Source organism: Haliotis rufescens, unplaced genomic scaffold (assembly GCF_023055435.1).
Source record: "Haliotis rufescens isolate VD_foot unplaced genomic scaffold, xgHalRufe1.0.p SCAF_116, whole genome shotgun sequence".
Classification (NCBI taxonomy): domain Eukaryota; kingdom Metazoa; phylum Mollusca; class Gastropoda; order Lepetellida; family Haliotidae; genus Haliotis; species Haliotis rufescens.
In genome coordinates, this window is record NW_025963798.1 from 70,059 (window position 1) to 81,881 (window position 11,823).

An 11,823-nucleotide genomic window follows, 5' to 3' on the forward strand; every position below is an offset into this window, starting at 1 on the left:
ACTGCTAACAAGTCTTGCTGAAAACACGTGCGGTATTATGGCCACATGACCAGTTGCACGTGAAAAAACACTTTTGTCACTTTAGTGCTGTGCACATTATTTCGATCGATTCACCTGCACTAAAACAGGTGTTATCTGAAGACAATACGTGGCAATTACTGTTTAAATACACAATAAGGACCAACAATGATAACTGGTCAAAATGTTAAAATTTTAGGATTGTGAAGTTTTTAATTTGGTTCAGTATACGTTGCATATGAGTGAGTGAGTGAGTATGGTTTTTACGCCGCTTTTAGCAATATTCCGGCAATATCACAGCGGGGGACACCAGAAATGGGCTTCACACATTGTACCCATGTCGGGAATCGAATCCGGGTGTTCGGCGTGACGAGCGAACGCTTTAACCACTAGGCTACCCGACCGCCCCACGTTGCATATGAACACCTATTACTGTATATATACAATTAAAAACGGAAACTTTCACAATCATACGTGACACATTGTTACATGGTGACAATCATAACCATCTGTGACACAATGTTACAAGGGGACACTCATAACCATCTGTGACACAATGTTACATGGGGACACTCATAACCATCTGTGATATAATGTTACACAGGGACACTCACATCCATATGTGACACAATGTTACACGGGGACACTCACAACCATCTGTGACACAATGTTACACGGGGACCCTTTCAGACATCTGTGACACAATGTTACACGGGGCACTCCACAACCACCTGAGACTCAATGTTACGTGGGGACACTCACAACAATCTGGTCCCTCTGATGCTGGAGTTATTTACCTTGCGTTCTTCCTTCAGTGCATGCATGGGTATCAACATAAAACGTTGTTTTACACACCATACTTGAAGGTCATTGACACAATAGTTTTAATTAAAGGTCGTGATACTTTGCATCCTTCCATCAATGCGTGTATGGGTACCAGCTTGAACTCAACCATTCTGTAACGGTCATCGACACACTATTTGCAATTAAAGGTCGTGATTTCACAAGACAGAACTTACATACTGTCAGGATAGGTATGTACTATTATTGTAATGTGACCAATATTATCACTTTTATTTCCAGAGTGAAACAGGATTAATCAACTTAATGTCATCAAACACGTCACGTCACTCACTTAGATTACAGTTTTACGAGGTGAGTTTTGTAAACAGTGAACATCGTAATTCACATTGTTAAACTGAAAAGTAACAATTGAAGAATCATATGAGGTGCACTCAGATGTAGGGATATTGTGACTGACAGAATCTCAGGGCAGTCAGATGTAGGGATAATGTGACAGACAGGTTCTCAGGGCAGTCAGATGTAGGGATATTGTGACAGACAGTGTCACAGGGCAGTCAGATGTAGGGATATTGTGACTGACAGAATCTCAGGGCAGTCAGATGTAGGGATATTGTGACTGACAGAATATCGGGGCAGTCAGATGTAGGGATATTGTGACTGACAGAATATCGGGGCAGTCAGATGTAGGGATATTTTGACTGACAGAAGCTCGGGGCAGACAGATGTAGGGATATTGTGAAGAACAGAATCTTGGGGCAGTCAGATGTAAAGATATTGTGACCGACAGAGTCACGGGGCAGTCAGATGTAAGGATATTCTGACTTCTATTGAAGTCATGTAAAGTGACAGAGGGATCGGGAAAGTGTAAATATACAGGGAAGGATTTAGCTTGTTATTTAGATTTAGACTTTAGACTGCAAATAAACAATGAGAGCCGAACACATTGTGTGTGATTTTCCACGTTTTTCATGACATAAAAGTATTCACACACTCACGTGATCATGACATTTAAATGTTTATCATGATGTGTTATATATTTGTTTCAAGGCGTTATATAACAGTGTTCACTGTATGGATAAAGCAATGTGTTTCTGAATTACAGGTGTCATTCATGGAACCATTCCGCATTAAAATGGTGGAACCCCTCACATTCCTGACAAGGGAAGAACGGATAAAAATACTGGAAGATAGCGGTTCGAATCCATTCAAACTTGATAGTCGTCACGTGACTTTTGATTTTGCAACAGATTCAGGTACCGGGGAAGTCCAGAACGTTCCTTCAATGCGAATATTGACTGTGGGAGGCTCAAGGAGGAACTGAAGACGGATGGGCCAGAAGGTGCAATCGTTGTGTTGGTCGTTGCAAGCACAGGCCAAGCAGGACAGCCAGTCTCAATGTCCAATATCCAAGACCTGTCAAACATTTGTCACAGCTTTGATATTCCCTTGATCATGGACGGATGTCGGTTCGCAGAGAATGCCTACTTCATCAAGACACGCGACAAGGAATATAGCCTCATGTCCTGTAAAGACATCGCCCTGAAGATGTTCTCCTACTTCGACCATATCTATGTCTCAGCCAAGAAAGACGGGCTGTGTAACACAGGGGCGTTTCTGGCCAGAAACCAGCAGGATGTTTACGACAAAGCATCAGTCAGGATGTTCTATACAGAAGGGTTCAAGACGTATGGAGGACTGACCGGTAGGGATATGGAGGCCATGACAGTTGGTCTATTGGAGAACATTGATGATAAGTTTCTTCAGTATCGAGTTGACAGCACGTACATGTTCGGAAACATCTTGAAGAAGGCTGGCGTTCATGTCATCGACCCCATAGGATGTGGACTATACATTAATGGAGCAAAATGCCTTCCACATATTCCCACTTGCCAGTATCCAGCCTTTGCTCTTCATTGCGCTTTGTATATTGAAGGTGACATCCGTTGTACTCAGATCGATGATATTTTGAAACTTGATGAGAGCAATGAGAGAGAGAATCCGAAACCGAAACACATTCTTCGGATCCAGAAACCAAGGCGTGTCTACACTTTTAGCCACATGCTTCATGTTGTGGACATATTTAAGGGGATCATGGAAAGATGTGAATCTGGCACTCTGGCATGCGTGTGATAGATTTAACTTCTTCTGATTTTACTGCAATCCTGGAACCTGTTAAAGGGAAGATATTCGATGAGTAAAACTTGGTTAGGACCTGTATTTTAGCGCCTTCAGCCACTGCGAAGACGCTCAACTTAAATGCTTGGAACTGGTAACACACCTCGCATGTTTTCATATCAGTTATTATTCGGAAAAAAGATTGTTGTGCTATTCTTCTTTGTTGTTTAACGCCGCACTCAGCAATATCCCAGCTATATGATGACGGTATGTAAATAATCGAGTCTTGACCATAAAATCCAGTGATTGATATCATGACCATCGATCTACGAACTCCAGCTACGCCCGCTGACCAGGACGGTCCAACCCTAAACTGGTATGCGCGATAGTATCGGTGTGCGTTGCTATCAAACATATAGACGGTTAACCAGTATAGCTTTCACCTCTATCGGCAACGGTCACGTTGGTGTATGGACAGTACATATTTTCACCTGAACAATGTTCTATCTATTGTAATGTCTGGAAATACATGTTCCGTGCTTCAGTGATTCAGGGATGACCACGACTGCTTATATTGTATTGACCTTTTTCACACTTCGGTACTTCCGGTTTGAAAGCGAGGCTTGGAGAGCATCGCTGCTTCTGCAGGTAGTGTCAACACACAGGAAGTAATGGCTCTCTGTTCGGTCCCGTTCTGTACGAGAGATCGGAGAAAAGCAGTTTCTTCGGATTTGTCTTTTTTTCAATTTTCCTAAAGACAAGCATCTCAGGGGGAAATGGATCGCAGCCATACGTCGAGATGTGAGCAACTCCTTCCAGGTAAGCAGCCTGTCTGTAGAGGTACAATGTGTCGAATCACGAAAATTGTTTATCGTCAGTTCACAAGAAGTCCGACTAATTTGTTGCATACGATGATACCACAACATTATATTTCACTAAAAAATGACAAGAACATCGTGTTCTAGGTAAAATAATAATTGTTTACATGTAATTTCAAAATTTACTTCAATATTTCGAGCCATTCGTTACCGATGAGCTCTTGACAACTTTATGACACGATCAGTGAATGGGTTGACATAAACAGACGGCAAACCTAATGTTATGTAAAAAATGTATTATTTATTTAAATGTTGATAATCTGGGGAAAGATTTACTTGAATGCAATGCCAGTAAGTAACACTGACACAATAGTCGACCTTATACTTGAGAAATAGTTATGTAATAAATATTTGTGGTTTGGGCCCTAGGCCTATAGATCTATATTGACTAAGCATGTCTGTCTCAATGGCTGCCTGAAAAAAAATGTAAATAATATTTTGATTAAAGGATACTACAGGTTAATGAAATGTTATGGTTATGGTCGTTTTGCTATCCTGCAAGTCAGGTTTATTTTCAGCAATCCTTGTACTGAAAATGTTCATACATTAAGGTAATATATACAGGTAACTTCTACCTTATGTATGCTACTTTTAACATTTTCTGGCCATAGATTTTGTAATAATAGTTATCTACATATATGTTTTTTTTACAGCTTCACTATTTTGAATAATAGAAACTTAATAACATTGTTAAATATGTTTATTGATGTTAACTTTTTTTGTTTCAGATTTGTATATTTACATGGAACAGTGCCACCAAGAGTAGACCAACCAACAAGGTCCAGGACAGAAGGTATTGATTTGACTATCTCTTATTATCATATCAATTATTACATATAATATACAGTTCACTAAAATAGTTGTAATGATAATTTGTCATGACATTAATACTTTATTTAATCATTCATTTCTATTCCAGTGCATGTACTGTACAGTGTGTGACACTGTAAATTTATTATGATTATAATAATGTATTAATATATTGTTATTATAATAATGGCAGTATTGCTCCCAGACCTGGCGGATAGCCAGGTGCGCGGAAGCTATGTCCGCTTTTTTAAAAGTGCTGATTTAACTTCGCAATTTTACTGCATCCGCTATCTTTGTTTATTTGACTTGACTTTTGTCATTGACTTATTACATTTCTTTGTGTGAGTGTTGTCCAAAATGCACCCAATTGCTTAAAATGCAATCAAAAGTATAAAATATTTGTGTGAACCCCCCAAAAGTTTTTCTCTTTTTGAGGGAAAACCTGCTCACATCCCTGATAATATATTTTATGGTACCAAAATTAATATTCTAGGATATGCTTTATTTACGAGGGAATATGAAATGTTCCGTGACTTACACTTTTCAGGTTGGATAGCATGGACTGTGTACCAACAATGCCTACACTGGCTGACACTGCAGATCTGGCTTCGACTACGGCCAGTGACCCGACCCAAACATCTACTCCCCACCCAACAGCAGATCATGATTACCATGAGAAACAACATGCCACAACTGAAGAAAAATTAGCTTCTGCACATGCAGAGATAAAACGCTTACAAAATTGGGTAAATGTTCAGTCTGCAAAATTATTTTCTATAAGGCGTTTCGCTACCAGTCCTGTGGACATCAATTTGTATACAGGTTTTACTGATTTCAATGAGCTACATCATTTTTTCAGTGGCTCTATCCTACTGCTTCAGAGATGCAAACCTGGACACAGTTTCAGAGAGGTACTGATGTTGACAAACTACACTGTGGATTTCCATGTTCTTTGTCATTGTTTGACCAATTATTTGTGTTTCTCATTAGAGTAAGACAAGGTTACCCTGAAACACACTTGGCACATCTGTTTAATGTCAGTGTTTCAACTATTTGTAGACTAACTATTACATGGGCCAATTATCTGTATTTTTTGCTTGGATGTGTATGCATTTGGCCCTCTAGAGAAATGATAAATGAAAGAATGCCACCAGAATTTAAATGTTCTTATCCTGCAACACGGGTTATTGTTGACTGTACTGAATTGAAATGTCAAACACCAGCCTCTAGGGTTGTCAATTCAGAAATGTTTTCGCATTATAAAACCTACACCACTATGAAAGCATTGATTGGTATTGCTCCCTATGGGCCAATTACTTTTATCAGTTCACTTTATGAAGGATGTATTTCTGATAAGGAAATAACCAAACAGAGTGGTCTCTTGTCATTGTTAGAGGTAGGCGATGGAGTTATGGCTGACAAAGGGTTTTTGATTGATGATCTTCTTCAGTCTACTGGTGCTCACTTGATTTCCCCACCCTTTCTCTCAAAATCAAATGATTATCAGTTTACTAGAAAGGATGTGAAATCACACAGGAAATATCCAGACTACGTATACATGTGGAGAGAGCTATCAGAAGAGTGAAGGAATACCATATTTTTGATGGCATAATTCCATTAACCTTTGTAGGATCTGTAAATCAAATTTGGACTGTTTGCTGTCTATTATCAAATTTCAGGGGTTCTCTTTTTTAAGTGATGCAAAGAGAAAAGTTATGAAACATAACATGGCTTAATGCCTCTGTACCGAGAGTCTGGTGACTTTGGACCATTACTTGAACCATGTTGTCATGGTGTGACATCTTGATAAATACTCATTAAACAGAAATGTGATAATTGTTTACTGGTACATTACTTCAATATCGAATATTATGCAATCAGTTTTGCAAGTTCTTGTGTCATAGTTGAATGGCATGGTAATGGGAGAGTGGAAACATCTTTATTTCCTTGTATTACTAATACATTCATGCTGAAACAGTGCAACTAAAGTTTTCAAAACTGAAGTATGTCAATACCATAACAATTCGATCATTCATGAATATGTTTGTACACATCTTACCATGGTTACATGTCTAACACATCAATTGTCAATGTCTCATGTCAGAGAAGTAAAGAAATTCATCCTTCATGAAACACATGAATTACAATGTCACTTGGCTGATGTATGAATCACATCATAACCCGATTACTAATGTAAAACTTCATTACCCATAAAAATAGACATTTATGGGATGATATGTCAGTAGAGTCTGTCTAGTTTCCAACCGTACAAGCTACTTGTCAAATTACTTTCCATTCACTACATCAGTCAACTGGCCCCTTACTGATAATATTGTTTAGATTTTACCAAGGATGTAATTTATGAAATAGTTGAAGTAAAACAGATCCAACCTGGTTTTCATTTCATTCCAAATTCCTCATTGAAATATATTCTCTCCAAGTGGTAATCATCTTTGCACCAAACAAAGAAATCGACCCACCTGGCCCCAGTGAGTAACATTTGACCCATTACTTGATGATAATGCTGGGATGTTTCTTTGAGCTTGTATGTACCTTGAGATGTTAACTTAAGGTAGTTGATATTTGATATGGATTGTGCAGTGGAACATTTGATTTCTAGCAAACCCCAAGGGTCACTCTCAGACGGGTCATATACCCGCCTGTCTGGTGAAGTGGCTAGATATGGACATGTATGGTTAATGACAATTCCACAAGCATGGACATTAAGCTTCTGCAGCCTTGAATATGACTCAGCAGCAGAGTCCTCATTCTCCATGCCATACTTCATAGCCTCAGTTTGTCTTTTGGATTTCAGTAGAGAGAATGTTCAAAATTATCTTGTCTATGCACAAATTTAAAGTTACTTGAAGATAGGCGATGTGCCTTAAGTTCAACCCACTTCTTTTGCTCACATTGATCTTGTGTTTCCTGCTCGTATAAAGCACTCTGTGTTGATGAAACTAACAGTCCATCGAGAAATGTTTGTTGGTTTGATGTAAGTGGGCCATTTAGTTTGCTTTTAATATCAGGCGTTACAAAAGGTTGGGGAAAGGGGTGTGAATGGTTTATGATATGACTTTTGTTTATGTTTGATATAGGAGGCTGTTGAAGTGAAATGGTTGAACCTTTGGGAACTTGACCAAACGCAGATGGTACAAGAACTATATCATTCATATTCGGAATGATTGGTGAGAACTGATTAGCCTTAGGATTTTGTCCACAAATATTTTTAGAGTGGAAGAAAATTCATTATGGTTGATGTCTTTGGGCAAGGGATTGTATAGAGTAGACCTCAAACCATCAAGGCATCTCTTTTTCAAAGGGACAGGTTTCGCATTGGAAGATGATGAGTGAGTAAGTGTAAGAGAAGCAGAGGAAGTGTTAGTAAAGGCAAGCGGATGTAGTAGAGACAGCAGACGGAGTAAAGGCAGCAGATGTAGTGGCGGCAGCAGATGTAGTAGAGGCAGCAGATGAAGTAGAGGCAGTAGATGTAACAGATCCGCTGGCAGGTGTTTTTATTTTTTTAACAGTGATTTGATCTACCTTTTTGGCAAAAAGGCCTTTACTTCTTTGTGGAACATGCCATGTCTGTGGCAGCGATGTTTTTGACAATGCAGGTGGCACTGTTTTTTTAGTCAAGGGATTGATAGTGTTGTAACAAATACATTAAACCAATCACGTGATTACATTTGCCCTGGCCAGATTCACAATTACATGAAGTCTGCTCAATGAGAGTTGAATCGGTTGTATTGATCCAGATCTGAAAAATATCATTGGTAGTCTATTGTTATTATTGTTTTATGTGGTAATATCTGCTCAGTGTAATAGCACTTTTTTCTTATGGGGATTAATTGGCCTTGTCCAATTATAACCATGACTTGAAAATAATTATGCAGGGAACCCAGTTTTCGTTTCTAAGCCTTGAGCATACTAAAGGTTTCTTCACTAAATTGATTGTTCTTCAGAGTATTGATTCAAGTTGTGGGTTTTCAATAAATGAGAATTTTAATCATCTTTCCATCAAAAAGAACTTTTTTTCACAGCCACAATTGTTTTAAATGTATCTTAACGAGAAAATATGCAACAATTTATTGAGTAAAAAAACACAATTTCCTTTCGGTTTTATTCACCTTCATGTGATAAGGGGTTTTATTCTTTTTTATTGACTTGAAGCTTCGAGCTCTGCAAACTGCTCCATCAGGTTGAGGAGATACTATAATCATAAAAGTATTTGAATATCCTGCCTGTTATAATCATGATATTATCAATGTATATAATTGATTTACAACAGGTCTGTAAAATAAACCCTTGTATACAATTTATATCATTCTTTGTTGTATTTCATTTACCTGTATGTGTTTACTTTTAGTCTGACTCATGTTACCATAAAATGGTGAGTTATTACACATATACTTCTTTGGATTGATGTGAATGTTGATTGGTCACACAGCAGATCATATGGACACATATTACTCAAATGTGGAGGGCAATAGAACATTATCTGAGCTCCCTGGTAATGTTTAACACTGAACATGAATGGTACACTATGTACAGTGAACAACAAAATTGATGGAAAACTGTGAAACGAAACTTTACTTAAGGTGAGTTGCTGCTGGTTCTAAGGCTTATGGTAATGATGGGACTTTTTCACAAGTTCAACACGTTTTCTTTGAGGTTACAGCAAATGTGAGTAGACATTTATGTTTTGATAGGTGAATGCACATAACAGAAGAAAGTAATATTTCAGCCAGAGACCATAAAATATGGTATCTGCTTCAGCCTAACAATAGTTATGTCACATATGAGAAAGTCATACAAATCATACAGTGATCAACGCAGCAATATATATTTTTTGTCTTTAAAATTCAGTTTTACACGTACTGTTATTACTCATTTCATGTTCAAAACAACACCCAATATTTTTTAATGATTTTTCATTGCTACTACAGTAGAAAGCTATTCACCACGTTTTTTTGTTTTGGAAAATATTTATACTTCAGGTCGAATGTAAACAATGAAAAAAATCCGATTGTTCATTTCCAAAGCTGTTCTTATTTGGACTCATATCAATAAGAAAACAAATCGAAACAACTTCACAGCCAAATTAAAGTGTTGTTTATTGTTTACTAAACAATGTGATGTAATGATTATCCCATCAACAATACTAGGTGCCACATGTATTATAAAAACCGCAGGACTTTCATAAGATAATATTTAACGGAAAAATCACTTGCGGGTTGCCGACACAACCAAGGCCCTACCTTCAACATCGAATATGTATCCCTCGCAAAAATTGCCATAGGCTCTTTTTAATACTTTTCTGGGGACTTTTGCAATTTGGTTTACCCAAGTTTCAACAAAACCGGGTCTTATGACCGGTACACAGTTAAAATTTTTGGTCCACACAGTCTTCGCGCTCAAATTGGTGGAAGCCATTTCGATACTGATTCCTTGACACGGAAGCACCGAATGCTCTCCAAGCCTCGTTTTCGATCCAAGATGGCGAAAGTGTGAAAAAGGTCAATAGTTAACCACTAGATGGTCGTTCGAAGCGAGGCGTGGAGATCAGCTTGATCGTTCATCCCATGTCGCTTTGTTGACGTTTTGCAGTCGGTACTGAAAGTGTTGCCCTTGATATTTTAAGAATACACTTTTAAAGATTAAGTAGATTTTCATAGTATACGTACCCATATCTTAGTTGTAGCACCGCCGATCAGGCTATGTCATAGGTATACAATTCAGAACAGCGGTTAGGCGATAGGGTACGCGAAATGTCAACGTCTTATGCAACGGAAATTTCGTCAGTAAATGTTGTGAATTTTGACAATAACACGTATAAGTGTTTATCAGGTATATAACTGAGAGAAGTAAGAAATATTTTCATGAAATTGTAAAGAAAACAGGCACAAATTATGTCATCAACAAGATGTCATAATGCAATTTTGAAAATATAAGATATGAAAATCTATTTTGTTACTTCAGTGTTAATTGGTGCACGGTGTGTCAAAACTTTTTGTTGTTTTATACTACCATGATTATATTTCATTATGATAAATAAAATATATATATATATATATATTATATTGATGTTTTCATTTTAACCAGTCTCGATTATCCGACGAAAAATATTCCACTGGGACTAAAAGGCTAAATAGCTATTGAAACGTACGTATGCTTTACATCCAGTTATATGTAAGAACACGCAGCAACACACTTATGGACCAGCCCTTTCGGCCCGTGAATATCCGGGGTAGAATAGGTCTTCAGCAATCCATGACTAACGGGATCGGGTGGTCAGACTCGCTGACTAGGTTGATGCATATCATCAATCCAAATTGCGTGAATCGATGCTCATGTTGTCAATCTCTGGATGTCTCATTCATGGTTGTCTGACTGGTTGGTGTCCATGTGTGACGTGTGGGTGTCCAACTAGTGGGTGTCTAACTAGTGGTGTGTGACGTGTGGGTGTCCAACAAGTGGGTGTCTGACTGGTGGGTGTCCATCTAGTGGGTGTATTTGACTGGTGGGTGTCCAACTACTGCGTGTCCAACTGATGGGTGTCCATTAGTGGGTGTGTTACATGTTGGTGTCCAACTAGTGGATGTCTGACTGGTGGGTGTCCATCTAGTGGGTGTCTAACTGATGGGTGTCGAACTACTAGGTGTGTTACGTGTGGGTGTCCAACTAGTGGGTGTCTGACTTGTGGGTGTCCAACTACTTGGTGTGTGACGGGTGTGTGTCCAACAAGTGGGTGTCTGACTGGTGGGTGTCCATCTAGTGGGTGTATTTGACTGGTGGGTGTCCAACTACTGCGTGTCCAACTGATGGGTGTCCATTAGTGGGTGTGTTACATGTTGGTGTCCAACTAGTGGATGTCTGACTGGTGGGTGTCCATCTAGTGGGTGTCTAACTGATGGGTGTCGAACTACTAGGTGTGTTACGTGTGGGTGTCCAACTAGTGGGTGTCTGACTTGTGGGTGTCCAACTACTTGGTGTGTGACGTGTGTGTGTCCAACAAGTGGGTGTCTGACTGGTGGGTGCTCAACTAGTAGGTGTCCGTCTAGTGGGTGTCTGACTGGTGGGTGTCCATCTAGTGGGTGTCTGACTGATGGGTGCTCAACTAGTGGGTGTCTGACTGATTAGTGTCAAACCAGTAGGTGTCTGACTGGTGGGTGCTCAGCTAGTGGGTGTCTGACTG

The 11,823-nt window shown here is 38.9% G+C and overlaps 1 protein-coding gene across 1 annotated transcript; it reads left to right on the top strand.

The window, feature by feature from the left end:
- The first annotated feature begins 722 nt into the window (after positions 1 to 722).
- LOC124127186 (tryptophanase-like) lies at positions 723 to 2,952 on the top strand. Its single transcript, XM_048393174.1, has 2 exons — positions 723 to 766; positions 2,070 to 2,952. Exons 1-2 carry the CDS (start codon positions 723 to 725, stop codon positions 2,950 to 2,952), a joined length of 927 nt encoding a protein of 308 aa, XP_048249131.1.
- Positions 2,953 to 11,823: the final 8,871 nt, after the last annotated feature.